The sequence below is a fragment of the Phallusia mammillata genome, chromosome 7 (genome assembly GCF_965637545.1).
Source record: "Phallusia mammillata chromosome 7, kaPhaMamm4.hap1.1, whole genome shotgun sequence".
In the NCBI taxonomy this organism is placed as follows: Eukaryota; Metazoa; Chordata; class Ascidiacea; order Phlebobranchia; family Ascidiidae; genus Phallusia; species Phallusia mammillata.
The window spans coordinates 10,559,376-10,580,568 of record NC_137258.1 but is presented as its reverse complement, the minus strand read 5'-3'; the positions used below and the strand labels follow the sequence as shown (position 1 = coordinate 10,580,568).

The following is a 21,193-nucleotide window of genomic DNA, read 5'->3' as shown; positions in this document are numbered from 1 at the left end:
TACAGACTTTGTACTAATCGCTATAAATTTGACTCTGGTCCTATAATATTTTGGTACGAGTAAATGCCACTGTTGTCTTTGGTGTGTTGCCGTTATTAAATTAAAACATCTTTGCAGAAAGCGCCTTTGCCTTTGTGCATATCTTGCTTATGGTCTCTTGAGCGTCACCATCTGCCCATATTGCATTAACAAAAGAATTCGTTATTTTGGTGCTACGTGTCTTGGAGTTTTGGAGCGCGGGGAAAGGCGCGTTAAGAACTGCGCCAATAAGTTTAAGGGGTCGCCCCTGCTGTTATCTGTGGACAGCATGATTACCAGATGGTTCAGACTTCCAAAATTCACACATGATATTTGTGAGGAATTAATAGGATAGGATTTACGAATTTGAGCGTTGCGCACAAGTATATACGTGCAATCCCTAAATTTATTCGCGAATCACCATATGTATCCATTATACGACAGAGAACACGTATACATATTCATTGAAAAAGGAAGCAATCAAGTAGTGACGTTATCCCAACAGGATACATATTAAAGTCCAGCCCAACAGGATGCACAAATAAACGTCTACATGCAAAGTTGTTTAATGCAACTTTGTATGTCATACCGTTTTGGGTTTCCAACGGAAAACGTGATTCCAAGCAAAATCAAATTAATTAAAGCGAATATAGTTTTTAAACAAAAATAGAAATATTACATATATTCGAGTTAGTTTGTAGATTTGTTGTGAAAAATATCACCAGCATCAAACGTTTGCATAAATACTTCGGGCGGATACATGGGTTTGTGCAGCTTTATACAAAAGCAAGTAGTCGGCCTGTAAAACAAGTAAAAAAACATTAGCCTACATATATGATAATAAATGTAATAACATTCCAATACATGTCAGGAATGGGAAAAATATCTTTTACCAATGATCGGACCATAAAAGGTCTGGCGTCTCTCAAATCTTTCACTGTCCTGAAAACATCTATTCTGTTTTCAATCCTGGAGCGGTCCAAAAGGTTGAAGAGAGCACAGAAGATACCAGAACGACCAGCTCCATCTCTGCAAAATTAGGATGTTTAACAAAAACAGCACCATCAAGTAGATGGTCACAAGAGAAAAAGTTTTAACGATTCTTGCGTTGTTACTTACGCTTGATGTTTTGCGTTATGAGATTTTCAACATATTTTATTAATCTTTGGCTAAACAGCAAGTATAAGTCAAATATAGCCCGGAATTATACGTACAGTAGTTGGGCAAAGATCGATTTGGTTGATTCTTACTATCGATACGTTTCAGCGAAAATCAAACCCAATAGCAAAATGGCAATTGATAACATTAGGACGACTACCACAGAAGTAGCCTACATAGCTGCTTACCTGCAATGTACAACTATCGGACGATTTTCTTGCCTCAACGAATGAGCTTGAGAAACGAGTTCAAGGAAACGTTCAACCACGGTGCTTTCGTCACCACGCTTGGTTACGTCACATTGAAGATGCGTTACTGAAACCTGTGTTACAATAAACAATCGGTTTGAACCGTTTTTCGTGTTGTTGTTTTATTTATAGTAGTGAGAAACAAACGAATGGGTTTCATTGTAAAGACGAGCGTGTTAGATAGTTTTCATTGTTTACCGAAATTCCACGCCATTATTTATATGACTTGATTAAATGCAGGAAAAGCCTGCGCACATTTTTCGGTTTCAGAATATCATTCAGTTACCAAAAATAGGATGTCGGTAGTTGGTTTAGAAACTTCTTTGTTTCTCTTGGTGGCGTTGGAAAACTACGTAATGGGTTGCCAGGTGTCTTAGGTTACATTGTAGGACCAAATGTAGTTGGTTTCATATAAGCAATAGGCGGATTTGACCAAACAAAAATAACATTGTCGCCAAAACAAGTGGGTCAAATTCGATGGATAACCAGATATGACACTTACAACAATAAATCAAACTTACAGAGCCTTCAACTTCCTCGACGTAAAACTCCCGTCTTGTAATATCCTGACCCAGGTCAGTTTTTGCAGTCATAGTCACATTGATGTAATTCAACTGAAGCGGGGAGTTCAAATTTTCTGTCCAATATCCACAACTTTGGTCCTAATAACAAAACTCGAGTCACAAAAAATCAATGTGACTTCTTCAGTGCAACGATTCCAAACGAAGTAACTAAATTGTGGTTCTTTAAAACCTTACATTGTCCACAGAAGTCAACATGACAATCGCAGCTGCGTTGTGATCGCATACCATCTGCCAGAACTGGTTGATGTTGGACGACATCGGTCCTTGTGTGACGATCATTGAATTAGCTCCTTCATAGTCCTAAACAACATGAACAAAGTTTTATTGTCCGGTAAACAAACTGAAGTTCAAACTCGATTAGGTGTAAGGATCGTGCGTATATGCATAGTTGGAGTGAGGTGTTTCGACCTTTTCGAATCGACAGGTTTTTGAACAACACATGAAAGCATTGATGAAATGAAACCAATAGTGTGCTGTACGACAATATACGACCAGTTTACGTGTAAAAGTTCAGCGGGTTACAATCTGAGGTTTGCTTAAATGAAATCTCCTGAAATCGATAAACACCAGGGACGTATAAGTTCAATTCGACATGTCGATGGGTGAAATTAGTAACCTCTATTGCTTTGCAACTTGCTATTTGCACAATTTACAATTCTAGGATAAAGTCTAGGATAAAATATACCAAAGTTAACAAAGCTACAACGGTTTTCGCTAAAGTTTCCTAATATTTTCCCTTTTCCAAGACACCAGAACTTACCTGGACAAATGACGCATTGATAAAGACAATGTTCTCATACAAGCTTGCTGCGTTTCCACTTAAATTCACCAGTGATCTATTATCTGTAAAAAAAACATTTGAAAATGGCGTTTCGAGCATTAAAAGCATAACTTAGTTTCTGGAATGTGTCCACAGCCCGTGATATATGACACAAACTATTAGACTTCACCACATAGTGGACTTAAGCGTTAGAAAATATATCAGCCAGTCAGAACATGACAATATAAGAGTTTGCTGGACGCGTTCTTCAGTAAGACTATAGTCTTATATAGGTCGATACTAGGGATGGGCCGAGCCGAACCAGAACCCGAGTTCTCGGTACCGAGCATCGCTGTTTTTAATGCTCGGTGCTCGGTCGAGCGGTTGTAGGCCTACAAACTGACCCGAGCATTAAATTTGCAATGCTAACATACGAAACCAGTGTCCGAAAATCGAAATGGTATCAAAGAACAAAAATGACTTTTTTAATGCGTTAGATGGTAAAAAACGCGTACTTCTGGGGCCTGTACAACAGCTTAATACACCGCTGGTGACGTAAGGGACTTTGGAAAACTACAAAACTAGCGTGGAATTGGGAATGTTCGTGACGTCACAATGCACCGAGCGTGCTCGACCAAACAAAACAGTTCCTAGTCGATACTGTCCCACCAAAGTAAAAAATCCCAACAAACTTACAAGGCAGAACCGTGTCATCTCTGCATGATTGTCGATTTGCGTGTTGGCATGCCGTCGACTGCGAAGTTTCAAGGGGAGGTATCAGATCTAACCATTCGAATTCCTTTTTGAGACTTCAAAGACAGATGATGATTAGTAATCACTAACGGCGTTTTGTAGCAAATAATTTTTTTTGATACATTTTTTCAATATACATTCAAAAATGGTAATATTTCAATTTCAAGTAAAATACACTATTCTGAGCCCCATTGTATGGCCAAAATGTATGCCTATGTTGCCTATTGTTTCGAAGGGGGAATGAAGACTTTTGGTTTATATCTTTTTCGACAACATAAGTTAACAAAAAAGTTTGATGAAAAAGAATGTTGCCTTGGAGCCCAACTTATTCGGTCCAGGACTAAGTTTTCTAAAATAGAAAATATTTACGTTTGTTGACGGGAACAGTGCTCTGCAAAATTGTCGCAAGGAAGGTCTGTGTCGCCCGTAGTGTGAATCTCAACAATCAGCTTGTGCATGAGAATATACTGATTCTGCAAAGCAAATTTTTCGTTTAAGACACAAATGTGCTTAGATAAAGGTGATATTCAGTATTTTCTCGCAATAACATCATCTCATGTCGAACTGTGACGTTTTTACCAGATTATTTCAACCAATGCAGTGACGCCGATTGACGCCAAAAAAAACGACTAAAAACTAGAAGGGTGGCTCAGCACATATTGCCATTGCACATACACTATAACCTATTTTCAAACGTTGATATATTCCCTACACATATTTTATATTGGGTCCCATATTAACCACCGTCTTTTATAACCACAGTTGTTTCTGCAGGCAGAAACTCATGGGTCCCCGCACATGCAAAGTTGAAAACAATGCATTTCAAGAGATAACCATCAGTTAGTTTGGAGTTTTAAAAAACACTGTGGTCACTTCTTGTCATGCTACTAACTGTTTAAATTATGCAAATCTGATTCAATTCACACATTGTCCTATTTATTGTTCTATTTTTAGGAAAGAAAGGGGTAAATAGTGGCAAAATAAAGCAAAACACAACAATCGACAGCAATAAATAACAAATTCTGCAAGCTGTCCAAATTTCATTCAATTCCGACACTGTTTAAAAACTCACCCATTTTAGGGGGCTTGTTGGGTAAATGTTTAAGCTATAAGATGAAACTTAACAATTGACATCTAAAAATGACATAATCTACTAATTATCCAAATTGCATCCAATTTCAACATTGTTTAAAAAAATTACCAATTTTAGGGGTAATGGGGTATATGGTGGGGCTACAAGGTAAAACACAACAACTGTCATCTTAAAATTGTACATTCTACAAGCTTTACAAAATTCAGCTAATTCCGACATTCTTTAAACAACTCACCCATTTTAGGGGGCTAGAGGGTGAATATTGGGTCTACAGGGTAAAACACAACAATTGACACCTAAAAGTGACAAATTCTACAAGCTGTCCAAATTTCAGTTAATTCTGTACTTCTTTAAAAAAATTCCCCCATTTTAGCGGGGCAACTAATTGGGTTCTACACCCAAAATTAAAGAATATGAAACCACAATGACCCAATCAACATTAATGTAAAATTTTATCCAAATCGGCCGAGGTTTAAAATTCTGACCACTAGAGGTGTTATTAGCAACATTCGTTAACGCTTCTGACGTCACAAGGCTGTTAACACCCCTACAACTGGCATGTGCAAAAACGTTCACCAAGCAATGCACAAGCACAAGTACCAAATGTTCTGTTGCCTTTATTATACCATTACACCACAGAAATCTTTCGTTTGTGGTGCGCAGCAACATACAAAAACGTTTTACACTTTTGGGGCTAGCGGGGTAAATACTGGGGTTATCAAGTCAAACGAAGCAGATGGCACATCTACATAACTATATCTACCATCTGTGAAATTTTCATCCAAATCCACCAAAGATTTCATGCCAAAAGTGCATGGACAAATTTCACCGGAAAAAAAAACTGAGTGAAATCAAGATGCGTTCCCTTCAGGGAAGGGGACCCATAATAAACGAAACAAAACATTAAACCCCCACTAACAATCCAACTGGATAAGTTGATTTTAACCAATAAAGTGTTACACAGGCTGCTTACCAAGTAATTGAAGCATTAAATTTAATTTTGGTAATTTAATTAGCACAATGACAACAATAAACAATTCCCGGTAGGGCATTGCTTACAAGTATTTAAACGGGGGACTGGGTCCATTTTTTAAACCCAAGTCTAAGATTTGCTACAGACAAGAGTCAATACATTGATAGCAACTACATGGAGATAGATAGTATTAAACACTAGTGAGGTGAAACTAACATTATGTGTTGTTTCGGGTATGTTTGTCAATCTGAAAAGGAAGCACATACACACCCGTGTTAAACTCCACCCACTGCATTGTTGTGCATTGCTAACCTCCCTTCTATACACTTACAATGTTTTGCACCATGTCCATTCTCTGTCGACGCATATTCAGTACAGTGCTGAATACATCCACTCTACCGTCTGCAATCATTTGTTGCTCCAAAATGTCCAAGCCTATGTAAGTTCCAGTCCGACCAACACCAGCGCTACATAGTAAAACGCATTAGTACAAAGAGTTATGGTGTCAAGTATACAAGATTTTGTTTTCAGTGAGTAAACAAAATTAGGCAATAAAGGGTTTCAGATATTCCTTTGGAAGCTCGGTAAAGTCAATAAAGTCATGTCTAGTTTGAAACAATAGTACTCGGAAAGAGTCATGTTACATTTGATCAATGACCTTATGTCGTATACCACTATAGAAATATATAAATCGATTAAAAAAACAAAAACATTTCCACCTGCAGTGAACAAGTATCGGTGAACTGTCTTCAGATTGCGATTGTTTAATGACGCGATGAAACCGAAGCAATCCAGTAGTGCAAACAGGAACCCCGTGGTCGGGCCAGGCAGCGAAGTGGTAATGAGTCACGTAGCGGCATTCCTGTGCACCCGACACAATAAAGCGTCAGTTCAGTTGGTGTATTTTCTTTACTCTACGTGCAGCTACCAATTGTTCAATGTGTACAACCGCCCGTAGGGATTTTCCTGGTTTCAGGAAAAAACGTTTTACACCCAATGAATTACACTGTTCCAAACTTTCCAATGGGGGTTTCAGTGCACGTGCAATGACCCTATGTGTCATATTCTATGACAAACGACGCTATCACAACAGTTTGTGCATGAGGTAAACATAACTTGCACACAATGTTTGCCGTTTGAGTAATTACCAAATATGGTGAAACAGAAGAGCGATGGTTAAGGGCGAACAGTATGGCGTCACAATAGTATATAACTAGAAGGGTGGCTTAGCACATTTTACTATAGCATATACACTACAACCTATTCTGCAAACTGTAATATATTCTCTATATTTATTTATATTGGGTCCTATATTAGCCAACATTTTTTATAATCTTGATTTGTTTCTGCAGGCAGAAACTCATGGGTCCCCAAAACCGCAAAGTTGTAAACAGACAACCATAAGAAACGGTGCTATAAAGTCAAACACAGTGATTGGTAGTGTTCCTAAAAAAAAAGTTATGTAAAGTACAAACTGTCTAAATCTCATGCAATTGAGACATTGTTATAAGTTTGTGTGCCTAAATAGCATAAAACACTGACATCTCAAAATGGCATATTATACAAACTGTCAAAATGTATTGTTGATTAATTCACACATTTTGGGGGGTTGGTAGGGTAAATAATAGGGCTGCAGGGTGAAACACAATATTCGACAGCTACAAATGCCAAATTCATAAAACTATCAAAAATTCATCCAAATCGGACGTTTTTTAAAAAATAGGTGGCTTAAGCAGTAAATATTGGGCTACATGGTGAAACACAATAATCGACGCCCTAAAATGGCATAATGAAGAAACTGTCCAAATTTCATCCGAATCGGCCATTTTAGGGGTCTACTGGGGTAAATATTGGGGCTACAGTGTAAAACACAACAAACAATGCCCTAAAAAAGCACAATGAACAAACTGTCCAAAGTTCATCCAAATCGGACATTGTTTAAAAAATCACCCATTTTAGGGGTCTACTGGGGTAAATATTGGGGCTACAGTGTAAAACACAACAAACGATGCCCTAAAAAAGCACAATGAACAAACTGTCCAAATTTCATCTAAATTGGACATTGTTTAAAAAATCACCCATTTTAGGGGTCTAGTGGGGTAAATATTGGGGCTACAGGGTAAAACACAACAAACGATGCCCTAAAATGGCACAATGAACAAACTTTTCAAATTTCATCCAATTCGGACATTGTTCAAGATTTACCCATTTTAGGGGGCTAGTGGGGTAAACACTGGGGCTATCGAGTCAAACAAAACAAATGGCACATCTACATAACTATATCTACCATCTGTGAAAATTTCATCCAAATCCATCAAACATTTCAAGGCAAAACGAGGTGGACAAACTTTGGGCAGAAAAAAAACAAGAAAAAAAAAAAGAAAAAAACAAAACACAAATCGAGTAAAATCAATATGTGTCCCCTTCAGGGAAGGGGACCCATAATTACGTAATAAAAGTTAAACTATTTAAAACTACAAATTTTGAGGTGAGAACTGCTTCGTTGAGAACTGAGTATATTTTAATTCAACCCAGTAAGCCAAGTAAAATATAGCAGCCCCGAAATTACCGATAAGTCACTTCTGGAGATGGTGATGGAACGAACGATGTAGCTGCCGTAACTTTCTTCCTGGTCTGTCTTCACTGCGTATTTCCCGAAACGAAGATTTTCGTTCAGTTCAGGCCAATATTTCTCGCACATTTTCTGTGACACCAAATTTATTTTTTCAGTGCGTCACCAAGATATATAAGAAAGATCAAAGCTGTACGAGGGGCCGGACTTGAGTTTTGAAAAAAAAATCGAGGCGGATTCGGGTCGAAATTTCATCTCCGCCATACTTCACTGTACTTTACATTTGAGTCATAAATTTCGGGCATTAGTTGAAATTGTCAAAAACTTGCGTCCGCTTAGTTCTATCTTAACCAAGACCAAGGCACGAAAACAGAAAGTGTGTAGAGAAAAGCAATAATATATAAAACACAATATTTTTTTAAAAAAAACAATACATTGCTTGCTGTGCTTTGGTATGCTATGTTTTAATGGTTTACCACTACATTACCTTTGTTTTTTCGAAAAGGTTTGTCAGCATTACAACAGCCTTGCAGTTTTGTTCCCAAATCATTTGCCAGAAATGTTGAACAGTGACGGGACGAGGTCCTTGAGCTGCTATAAACTTGACATTTCCATTATAACCCTGTGCATTTGATATCGCCATTAGAGTTTTCCCTTGTTATGTTAATAAAGATGGAAATTGTGTGATTAGGATAGCCAAGCTTGTTGAATCGAAAGTCGTTAGAGGACAAGCACAACCGCCGACAATGCGCAAGTCAATTAACTTCACGAGTTCATGCAACTCTTACTCATGTCGATATACAAAGCTACGTTCGTACATCACATTTGTTTAATGTAACAAACTTTAATAAATAGAATAAACGATATTCGTGTCACTGTTTACATAATAGCATACCATACAAAAAAATGAATAAATAACCCCATCATGCAAGCAAATAGTGATCTTAAATTATTCTTTATTGTTCCAGGTCAAAAATAAATCACATCTTTGTCTGTCCAAAAGTGCTTTACCGCTGCCAGTTGCGTATATTACACAAATTCCACAAGTAAGGTAAAACTTACATTGATGAAAGATGCGTTAATGTAGTCGTTGTTTTCCGCATTTCCACCTTCAAGCTTCACACGATTAAAGTCGTCTGTTAAAAAAGCAGGAAACGGTTTAAAAGGCTACTGCGATTACTTTCAAATAGCAATCATTTGTTTTTTGTTTTTATTAAACTACGTTTAAACTGCGAAATTCGCAGTGGCAATGGAAGCACTGTGTGAAATGTGGATCCACGTGTTCTTAGCTGTTTGTTACATTGCAAGCAAAGCTAAGAGATTTTTCAATTGCAACCAAGGCTAAGAGATTCAACTCACACGGAAGAATATGTTGGTATCGGTTTCTCTCCTTGTTCCGTGTATCGGTTGCGACGCTTTTATCCAGCGACATTTTATCTTGGGTTTCCTTTAACTCCTAACGGGAAAAGGGGTACATGCAAAACATACACGACAGTAAACAAAGGATTACAGGCCTTTAAAATTTCATGATTTACAGCAGCTAACAAAATTACGTAGATTCAAAATAGTCCAAGCTGTTGAACTATGGACACATCTAAATAATACCGTAAACAGCACAGCTTTACCTTAAACTGGGTATTGTAGGTCACGACATCGCGTGAATAGGTGTCATATCTCTCCAGCAATTTAGAAACTGCCATGGTTCGACCGATGTCAGATGACACATTCTCATACAACGTTTCATTTCTTTGCAGTTCTAAATGCAACGCGGAAGTAAAGAACATTTCAGCTGATTTGGGAAAAGATAAAATTACATTTTTTGTCACTGGCGAGCCTTACCTTCAGAAAGACCTTGGTTTCTGTAGTCAAGGGCAATTGCATTTACTCTTTGGTCCGATTGTTTTATAGATTTCCGTCTCCTACCAAAAAAAGGATTAGGGTGTCTATTTGTCTGGTTGGCCTACATCAATTTGACCTACACAGTTAACGACCAACTTTCTTTAGGCAAGGAGATTATTTTCAGAAAAAAATGATAAACAATTTACCAAACTGTTTTTTAATATATACCTGAAAAAGATCACCAATCCAACAATAGTAATAAGAAGGAATACACCAATGGAAATTCCTATAACTAGCCCTGAAAAAGAAAGTTGAAAGTTTCAAGGATATAAGGATATGTTTAGCTCAAATAAAGGGGTTGAAGCATTATTAACCTGTAAGCGTTGAAGAATTCAAGACATTTGCACTTATTTCAACAAATGGACTCGCTTTAACTGCAACAGCACTTTCCACTGCAGTTGTGGTGATTACCATAAACCTACACACATATATAAATTGGTCAGACAACACAATTTCACTTTTTAGGTGAAATATTAGTTGAAATACAAACTTGTACAACTTGTTTTGGGTCAAAATTGGATTTTCGCATGTGTGTGTCTGCATAAGGTTGGAATTTAAGTCAGTTTTGACATCACATGTTGAAATTATTTTGTCACCAATAATTTTTGTGACAGGATCACCTGTAAATCTACAAGAAAACTGTTTTAAAATGACACAACGTAAACACTAACAAAACTAGAAGGGTGGCTTAGCACATATTGCCCTTGCACATACACTATGATCTATTTTAAAACATAAATATATTTCCTATGCTTATTTTGTATTGGGTCCCATATTAGCCACTGTCTTTTATAACCTTAGTTGCTTCTGCAAGCAAAAACTCATGGGTCCCCACATATGCAAAGTTGTAGATAATGCATTTTAATAGATAACAATAAGTAAGTTTGGTATTGTGAAGACAAACACAGTGATTGGTACTGTGCATATTTAAATATGCTATATGGAGTAAAAACTATTTAAATTTAAAAAATCATTTTAGGGGGCTAGTAGGATAACTAATGGAGGTTCAACACACACAAACTTAAAAGTAGGAAACCACAGTGACTCAATCAATAGTACTGCAAAATTTCAGTCCAATCTGCCAACATTTAAAATTTCAACCAGTAGAGGTGTTTTGAGCAACAACCGTTAATGTTTCTGACATCAAAGGGTTGTTAACAACCCCGAACTGCAATGGCGCAATAACGATAATTGGCATACTTTACAAGCTATCCAAATTTTAGCCAATTCTGACATTGTTTACAAACTCACCCCTTTTAGGGGTCTAGCGGGGTAAATACTGGGGTTATCAACAAAAACAAAGTGGGATGCACATCTACATAACTATATCTACCATCTGTGTAAATTTCAGCTGAATCCAACAAACATTTGATAGAAAAACGAGTCGGACAAACTTCCGGGGGGAAATACCCATTTTAGGGGGCTAGCGGGATAAATACTGGGGTTATCAACAAAAACAAAGTGGGATGCACATCTACATAACTACATCTACCATCTGTATAAGTTTCAGCCACATCCATCAAGCATTTGATGGCAAAACGAGTCACACAAACTTCAGAGAAAAAATTTTTTTAAGAGGCTAGCGGGGTAAATACTGGGGTTATCAACAAAAACAAAGCGGGATGCACATCTACATAACTACATCTACCATCTATGTCAATTTCAGCCAAATCCATCAAACATTTGATAGAAAAACGAGTCGGATAAACTTCGGGGGAAAATACCCATTTTAGGGGGCTAGCGGGGTAAATACTGGGGTTATCAACAAAAACAAAGTGGGATGCACATCTACATAACTACATCTACCATCTGTGTAAATTTCAGCCAAATCCATCAAACATTTGATGGAAAAACAAGTCGGACAAACTTCGGGGAAAAAATACCCATTTTAGGGAGCTAGCGGGGTAAATACTGGGGTTATCAACAAAAACAAAGTGGGATGCACATCTACATAACTACATCTACCATCTGTGTAAATTTCAGCCACATCCATCAAGCATTTGATAGAAAAACGAGTCGGACAAACTTCGGGGGGAAATACCCATTTTAGGGGGCTAGCGGGGTAAATACTGGGGTTATCAACAAAAACAAAGTGGGATGCACATCTACATAACCACATCTACCATCTGTGTAAATTTCAGCCAAATCCATCAAACATTTGATGGAAAAACGAGTCGGACAAACTTCGGGGAAAAATACCAATTTTAGACGGCTAGCGGGGTAAATACTGGGGTTATCAACAAAAAGCAAAGTGGGATGCACATCTACATAACTACATCTACCATCTGTGTAAATTTTATCCAAATCCATCAAGGATTTGATGGAAAAACGAGTCGGACAAACTTTGGGGAGAAGAAAAAAAAGAAGAAAAAAACAACAACATTTTGAGTAAAATCAATATGTGTCCCCTTCAGGGAAGGGGACCCATAATAAACTTGCCTTCGTATAGCAAAAGCACAATGCCAATAAGGGATGTTTCCTAATAAAATACTTTGTAACTCTGTCCAAGTATGTATTTGTTGCAATGAATTGTTTGTACTTTCAGCATCCATACCAACAACAAAGTAGCAGCTAAAAATTGTTTATCTGATTTTGTTTTAACTAACCACAAATAATATAGGAAAGCAATTTTACGTACCTGACAGGTCCATTAAATTCATTCACAGGGGAAACAATGACTGATAATGCAGAATTGGATCTTTTTATTGAAGGAACAAAATCTGGTTCTGCAAAAATTACTTTGAGTTATTTGTTTCACTTTAGCGTGATTGTAATAGACAATATTTATTCATTAATATTTTTTATTTTAAGCACAAGAGGTCATTGAAAAATGGTGCTTAGGTTACTAAGTTTCACTGGAAAAATGATTTATTCAAGTAGCGAACATGGCAGGCTAAAAAAAAACAAAATAAAACTAGAATGGTGGCTTTCTGATATACTTCCATTTTATATATTCTATACGATATTTACCAATTTACTATACACATCATTTGATCTACACATATGATTGTTTTTGTAAACAAAAACTAATGGGTCCCCACACGCGTGTTTGTGCGGATTTACGGTAAACTAATGTTGCGGTGATTTTTAAATTCTTAAAACAAATTTTTAGAAAGCATTAACCCAACAATGAAAAATTTTGTTGTATTTTTTTGCACTATTATTGTCGTATAATTACAAAAACATTAAAAAAGAACGAAACAAATACTTTCAATTTAATCTCTTGCTTAACTTTGTTTCGTAAAACGAGTTTTTCATTTAACTTTGTTTCGCAAAACGAGTACCATTGACATGTAGTAACCTTTTAGGATGCACACACCAAACGACTGTTTGACCTTTTGACACCTTTTTTAATAGCACGCCGTCCTTGGTGTTCAACAACACCGTTTGACCTAATTTATACATGCCTTGGGTATTTGATTCAAAAAAAAAAAAAAACGCTACGTTATGACGAAAGAAAGTTCTGAACTGTGTTAGTAATACCTACTAATTGACCTTAAGTAACCCGTGGTCATGCAGCGGCCAACCTGACAACGAGCATTTAAAAAAACTTTTATCTTGTAAAAAAGTCAAGTTTATTTTTTTATATTTAGTTTGTTTAACAAAGTTTTGCTTGACATTATACGAAACCGAAGCACGCTTATTAGGTTTAAATCGCGTCATAAGTGTGAAACCTTTGCCGAAACTGAAAATGTGAGTGATAACTTAATAAAACGACATAGCATTGCTGTGCAAAACAGCTGATTTCTAATCACCGAAACGACGTCTCGTAAAACGTCTGTCCGACGTCAAGCTGAGCCTTCCCGCTCTGCCCTATTATTCGTAAACGTACTCTCTTGGGACTTCTGCCTACAGTGTCTTTCTTGACCAAACGAGCGTGTGTCGCTGGGTCATTCGGGGTCAAACTTCAGGTGGACCAAGTTCAGATTAATATTAAACATATGTCCAAATTTGAATAAATTTGAAGCACTCTTTCTTTACTAAACGAGCGTTACAAACCAGCGTTAAAAATTTTACGTTTCGGGGGCCTGTGGGTGAACCGCTGGGTAACTTGGGGTCAAACTTCTGGTGGACCAAGTTTGGATTAATTTCTAACATATGTCCAAACTTCAATAAATTTGAAGCACGCTTTCTTCACTAAACGAGCGTTACAAACCAGCGTTAAAATTTTTACGTTTCGGGGGCCTGTGGGTGAACCGCTGGGTAATTTGGGGTCAAACTTCAGGTGGACCAAGTTTGGATTAATATCTAACATATGTCCAAATTTGAATAAATTTGAAGCACTCTTTCTTGACCAAACGAGCGTTACAAACCAGCGTTAGACAGAAAAAAGAAAAAAAGAAAAAAAAAATACGGACAAAAACAATATGTGTCCCCTTCAGGGAAGGGGACCCATAATAACCTTTTGGTGAAGTAACACAATTTCTGTGTGTAAACACCGGCACTCCATCACTGGAACAAGTCATTACTTGTAAAGTTATAGAAAGCATTTGATTTGGCAACATAGTGACATTGTGACTGTGGTTCAGATCCGTTACGTTTTTCATAAATACATTAAAAATTTGCTGTTCTTGCCATGTTGCAAGTGATGAGAAGTTGGATGCAAACAAACTCAGTTTTTTTGTTATATTCAGCTGTAAAAAATCATAAACAATTTATTGCAATAACACTTTTCAGCTAAATATCAGTAGGTGCAAAGTGCAATCTTTACAATGCTAAAAAAAATTCCAAACATACAAAATATAATTAAATACATTTACAAAAAGTAATAGTTAACAAAGATCTAATGAGTATCGTTTTAAACAATTGAAATATCACAAAATCTGTCACCCCATTCTTTTTGCTTAGAGTGATGTGGGTTTTGTTACATCAATGATCACAAACAGGTATCAGAATCACCAGTATTAAGTGCTGTACTCACAAACTCAATCAATAAGTCTAAGAATTCCTTACATGCATATTTCCCAGCAGAAAAGCGTTTAACCTAATTTATCCACAGTAGTAAATTACAACCTACCTTGTACCCTGTAATTTCTATCTTGTTAATGTTTGTTGGCCACATCCATATGATGACACATGTTTGCACATTCAATGTAAGAGAAAGGTTTCTAGCTTGGTCAGCAACAGCTATTCTGGTTGACAAAACTGTCTCCATAGGCACAGGAAAATTCCATATTTGTGGAAACAAAACCACCTTAGCATAATCAGACATAAGTCCATGAGTACATAAGCATCTTATAATGTAAGATTACCTGGATGCGATAATCCTGTGTTTTCAAATTACCCAACAAAATTTGGTATTCATGATTGTCAGTGGAATTGATTGTTTCTGTTTTATTGTACACTGTTTGAATTCCTCCCAAGACATTAGTGATTGCATGCAAGTTAAAGGTAATTTTGCCAGTGAAAACAGTCATATCTTTCCATCTAACTGAAAGTTGATTTGCAGCACAACTTACAGGATGTGATGGTAGAAATGTAACAGGTTGAGCTTAAAACAAAAGCAAAATATTATGTTGTTTTTAGAAATTAATTCATGTAAAAAAATCAACAAAATCATCTGAAAGAAAATTTGTCACTGTGGGGCCAAATACAATTGCCAAGATTCGATCGCGGGCCGCACCTTTATATAACACAAGGTGATTTTACTTTGTTGGGTATACCCAAATGCTTTAACTACAAGTATAAGTAGCGTTTGATTCTAGCAACATAATGCAAGATCGCAGAAAAATAGCACGGGGCGCATTAATATGCTAAAAAATGTAGAATAATTGGACTCGTATGCCAATTAGAAATTTTCCTGAGTCTCCGCGGGCCGCACACCCTTAATCAACGGGCCGCATTTGGCCCGCGGGCCGCAGGTTGCACACCCCTGATTTAAAGCATGAGATATTCTATTTGAGTTTCAAATCCTTACCTTTAAACTGACAAACAAAGTGGCGTTTGTTAGAACAATGGCTAGTTCTCCATGAAAATCTTGGGTTGTCACTATCTTTGTTTGAAAGAACTACACATGGGTGATTTTTTGGTTGTCCTATAGACCATTGTGTAAATGTCTCATCTGCAAAATAATTACACTGGGAATGTACAATATAAATAAAGTAGTATCCATATTTTAGTCGAATATACCAAAAGTTAAAATGAAATTAGTTTTACAAAAATTGTGTAAAACCACATAATATTGTCTTTTTATTTACAGAATGTTTAATAATTACCGAGTGGTGTGTCATTGAACCAAACCAGAGTACCATTTTTACGCTCAGCTCCTACAAAGGCTGCAAACGAAAACAAAATTGCATGAAAACAGCTTTATTGTATATGATGCAAAGAATGCATCAGATTTAATTTCCATGTATTTGACACTTGCAAACAAGTGTGTCATAAAGATAAATATCTTAAAAAGTGTGCAAAATTAGTAGAGGCAAACATAACAAACGAAAAAAGGAAACAATGCAATGGTGAGTTTGTACTTATGGTCATATTTCAGCGACAAAAACACAACCAAGATGCAAACACTGTACAAAACAAAAACATTGTGCATCTTGCTTGCTCTTGCAAGGGTTGTTTTTCAAAGAATTTATTTATTATAAGTTGGGAATCACAGTTTCAATGACCTAGGGGGAATTAGTCTTTTTCAAAAAGGGTATTACAGTATTGTAGTCATTACATTATTTATGCGATTTTTAAACCGGTTCAAATTTTTACTCGTTTTAATTTAATTCTACCCATTATCTACCTGGCCTTATCAAACTCCAAACGAAAAGTGCCAGTGCACTGTTATTTTTGACACGCCATATAAGTATTATGTCGTGTATTCTTCAGTGCGCTGTTTTGAAAAAAATCGTGAAATGTAAAACAGACAGCATTTTTACTGGTTCGGTTCCGGTTCGGGTCCAACGCCTAACAAAATATGAACTCCGGTTCGGGTTTTTTAGAAAATCGTAATTAGCGGTTCGGGTTTAATGAGATTAACCACTCGAATGGGTTCGCGGGTTCGGCTCCGGTTCGACTCCCTGTTATTTATACTACATAATATATTCAAATGTTTTGCAAATAGTTCACAGAAGCTTATGCACCTTCCACTTAAGTTTGTAGGATTTGCAGAGTTTTAATTATTGAGTGTTCTGTCGCATAACTTTGTATTGGTAACCCCAGGCTGCGGATCGCTTACTGCATCAAATTTGGAACCCAACTAACAATTTAATACATGTTGTACAATTTGGTTGTTGTTGCACTTTGTTTGCACTTGAGGCCACCATGAACTTTATTTGATAAAACTCTTGACACCCCACAGAATCTAAATGACAACATGAAAAGCTGCATCCTAATGTAACAAGTTGTAACTTCACAACCAGACTTCTATTGGTGATAAATAGTACATGTCAAACATGTTACTTTCTATTGGTGAGGAGTAGTAGTATGAATCATGTGCAAAATATGTCAAACATGTTAGGAGCTGATTACAAAGTCAAACATGTTAGGAGAATGGATTACAAAGGAAATTTAAATTAAACCAACTATTTTCATTAGGCATACAAAATTTATGAACTTTTCCTGCCAAATCCAGGTTCATTAATCCTTCCATGCCAAAAGTCAATGAACAAGCACAGTGGTAGAAAAATTAATCCTTCCATGCCAAAAGTCAATGAACAAGCACAGTGGTAAAAAAACATATTAAGGTGAAATTTGCCACTCTTTGGAATTAGACTATAATTATTACAAAGACAAAGCACTTTTTCTGTTGAATACAAAATGTATTGTTTTGTTGAATACTTAACATTTTATTAACCATACCTGATTTTGTAATTGTCATCCACCCACTATGATTAGCATAAAATGCTCCTTTGTTTTGGATAAACTGCTGAGTTTTGTTATTGGTTATAATAGCCAGATCTCCATTATATATTTGGCAAACACACCGGGCATTTGTGAAATTTTTTTTAACAGGAGCAAACCAGTAATATCTTGCATCAAAATAGTCCAAATCTACAAAAATAGAAATTGTTACGTTTTGATGTGACATTCTTTCTAAGCAAGCCAGTTTCACTTTTTATACCTAATGTAAAATATATTGGATCAGTTGTTCCATGCACATTCTTTGAATGACATGACAGATTTGCTTTTGATCCCAAAATAACAGAATTATATATGACAATTGTGGATGTTGTTCGATAACCCTGGTAGTTCATTAGTTTGTAAATAGGCAGTCCAGGGTTGCCCGCTTCAACCTTAATGCCATTAACGCTCCAGTGGATTGTTGGCAGTGGTGCACCATGAAATGTGCAGCTTAGGTTTAGTTGTTTGGCAAAAGGGACAGCTTGTCTCTTTTGGGGAATTGAAGAATTAAAAATTGGTGCATACTCAACTGAAAAATAAAAAGTGTCACTTTGTAGTGTATGATTACATATCACCAAAGTAAAAACATGTTTACCAAACACATGAGCCTTTGCTTCTGCTCTTCTTTCAGCAGTGGCAGTGGATCCGACCAAATTTATAGCTTTGCATACATATATTCCTGAATGTGCTCTTGTAGCATTAGTAAAATTCAGTCTAGAAACTACAGAGTAACCCAAACTTGTCACACTTTGAAACACAGGTGAGGAAGAAACCTGTGGTAATGAAGTTGCATCTCTGCATACAAAAATAATGCAAATCACAATATTATTTCTGTGCGACATTGATAATACTCACTTGTACCACATAGCTGACGGAGTGCTGTAACCAAATGAAACACAGTCAATGAAGGCATTACTTCTATTTTTTCCAACAGTGATGTTGGAAGAAGTCAGAGAAATGTTTGCTGGTACTAGAACATGATTTTTTTACAAAATTCAGAACAAGAAATCATGCAACAATGCTAAAACGTCCTACACATACCATAAACAGTATATTCGACTGTTTGTGAAACTGTTGATGATGAAGAAGAAAGTTTTCCAGAAAGAACCAATGAATAGTTTCCAGCATCACGAATAGATTGAACAGCAATGGAGTAATTGAAGCTTTTATGTGTACCCGATGATGAACCCAAATTATTTTTACTGGTGTTTTTATTGGCATGGAGAACAGTAGCCCGCATAGTTCCAACAAACCATGCCTTTCCCGAGAAAAACACTTGAGTAAATTTTTCAGCTACCACGTCTGTGAAATCTTTTACAATTAACTCTGCAAAGAGGGAGCATTCTTTTTATTTTACAGCGACAAATTGGAGTCTTTTGGGCAAATATTTACCTTTTTGACAAATGTAGAACTTCAGTTTTAAGGAGCAAGGAAAATCCAGCCACTTTCCTAATAAATTCTGATGGTCTCCCCATGCGGACATATATGTGTTAACAGCGGAAACGATCACGCACCTTTCATTTGCAGAACTTGGTTCTCTTGCGTACCAGTTTGTGTAAGTTGAAGGGGTGGAGTCATCCCAAACAACGGTGGCACTGTTTGGTTTGTCTACCAGGTTTGATGCTCCACACCAATAACTTGAGAAGTACCTGTTTGCCGGTGCAGGTGCAGTTGCCTCAGTAGAGCTTACTAAAGGACGAATAACACCTTCTATGGCTGTTTGTATTCTTTGAGTTTTTATTCGAACAAGGTAGGATTCTTGAAGTTGACACTCGGTGTCGGCCTCGGTTTTCGACAATGATTTGTTAAAGAAATACAAGCCATAATTTTCCACAGAAGTAACCGCAAAGGGTGCTGAACAAAATAAATAAACTTGGGTTATCTTTTGTTTGTAACAACAGTAGTTGACATATATTGTCACTGCGCCATGTTAAATAAAGTTCCAGAGAAACGTATTGACAACTGTAGCCTACCGTGGATTTTACCGACTGAACAGTCCGCAGACAAGCTTCTTCGCGCCTAAAAATATCATCAGAACTTGTACGCAACCGATGTGTTTTTCTTTCATCATTTAACCCTTCATCATTTTTTATCTTTTATGGCGAAAAAATGTTTAAGTGTTTTAGACACATTACCATTAAAACACACACGCAAATTTCAATTTGCCATTGTGCAGCTCTTTCGCATATTTTCAGATGATATACAATTATACACTGTTTAGTTGTTCACTTTATACTATAAAGTTTATAGTACCAGACGCGTGGAGACTTTTTTAAGTTTATTTTAATTCTTTGATTGGTCGTTTGACGATCCATATCGCCGTGCAAAAAAAAAACAAGAGCGAACAACCTGCGACCGAGGATATTATTTGAGACAACATACAAAAGTTTGATTGACAATAAAATTTAGTAGGGTTTCTTTGCGTGATTTTTCATCGTGTCGCGATCGTGTCTTTCATTTTTCATCCACCCTCTTTCCTAACACGAATTGTTAGCTTCTAGGGCCCTCGATTAGTGCCACCAACGTTTAGTGCGCTAAATCAGTGGAAAATTAAATCAGCATTTACATGCGACCTCATTTTTTCCGATGGGGAGAGAAATGTTTCAAGTAATGCCGAAACTGAAACCATTTCATGTAAATTTGCCCGCTTAATTTTCTAGTAGACTTCAAATAGTAGTATTCAGCGTGATTATAGATTGTAGGACAAGGTAGGCTACGTAGCTGTACTGCAAAACGTGAGCAAAAGGTTGCGAACTAGAACAAAAACATATCACTTTTTGGTAATAAATTTAAACGCCAATAAATTGAATTTATTATGACCCCAGGAAAAGTTTAGGCGACCTCAAGTTTTGGAGGGTCGCGACCCACAGGTTAAAGAACACTGCGCTAAACCATTTGTTTTTGGCGCTCTATAACGTTTCAACGTTGTCGATTGAAATAAACTAAACACACATTTACAGATAAAGTATAGCAGAAATCTTCTTCATGAAAATAAGGGACAGCCGGAGACATTTGGTAAAACAATTAAAAACCTATAATAAGGACGGAATAGTGAGAAAAGGATGTACATTGCTAAATTAAACAAACCAATATGTAAACTTACCCTGTGCTGATGTCAGACCGCTGCTACACTGATTTGCAGAGAAAACTGCAAACATTAAAGTAAGTCCAAGCATTTTGGGTCATAAATGAATTTAATCTCGCAACACAATACATCCAAAAGACATTGCAGTTTGTTTGCTAACTAAATCTATAAATCAAACAAGCTTAAACAAGGGTTTGTTTTGTGCAAACATAAT

At 36.6% G+C, this 21,193-nt stretch overlaps 1 protein-coding gene across 3 annotated transcripts; it reads right to left on the bottom strand.

The window, feature by feature from the left end:
* Positions 1-406: 406 nt before the first annotated feature.
* Positions 407-21,085, bottom strand: LOC145237139 (uncharacterized). 3 transcript variants are annotated; one of them, XM_080099898.1, is made up of 33 exons: positions 20,998-21,085; positions 19,287-19,748; positions 18,936-19,220; positions 18,750-18,864; positions 18,490-18,689; positions 18,115-18,423; positions 17,853-18,044; positions 16,274-16,333; positions 15,976-16,119; positions 15,311-15,549; positions 15,076-15,252; positions 14,461-14,692; positions 12,697-12,784; positions 12,498-12,629; positions 10,549-10,686; positions 10,373-10,476; positions 10,227-10,296; positions 9,999-10,078; positions 9,785-9,915; positions 9,519-9,615; positions 9,222-9,295; positions 8,647-8,781; positions 8,157-8,291; positions 6,307-6,449; positions 5,919-6,054; positions 3,891-3,994; positions 3,465-3,577; positions 2,769-2,851; positions 2,183-2,308; positions 1,946-2,086; positions 1,365-1,498; positions 912-1,047; positions 407-817 (listed from the first exon to the last, which is right to left on the bottom strand). In XM_080099898.1, the coding sequence occupies exons 1-33, from the start codon at positions 21,068-21,070 to the stop codon at positions 746-748; spliced, it is 4,860 nt and encodes a 1,619-aa protein (XP_079956024.1). In that variant the 5' UTR covers positions 21,071-21,085; the 3' UTR covers positions 407-745. The 3 variants fall into 3 exon arrangements, with proteins under 3 accessions (XP_079956024.1, XP_079956026.1, XP_079956025.1); XM_080099900.1 differs by lacking the exon at positions 20,998-21,085 and adding an exon at positions 19,868-19,958; XM_080099899.1 differs by lacking the exon at positions 12,498-12,629.
* Positions 21,086-21,193: the final 108 nt, after the last annotated feature.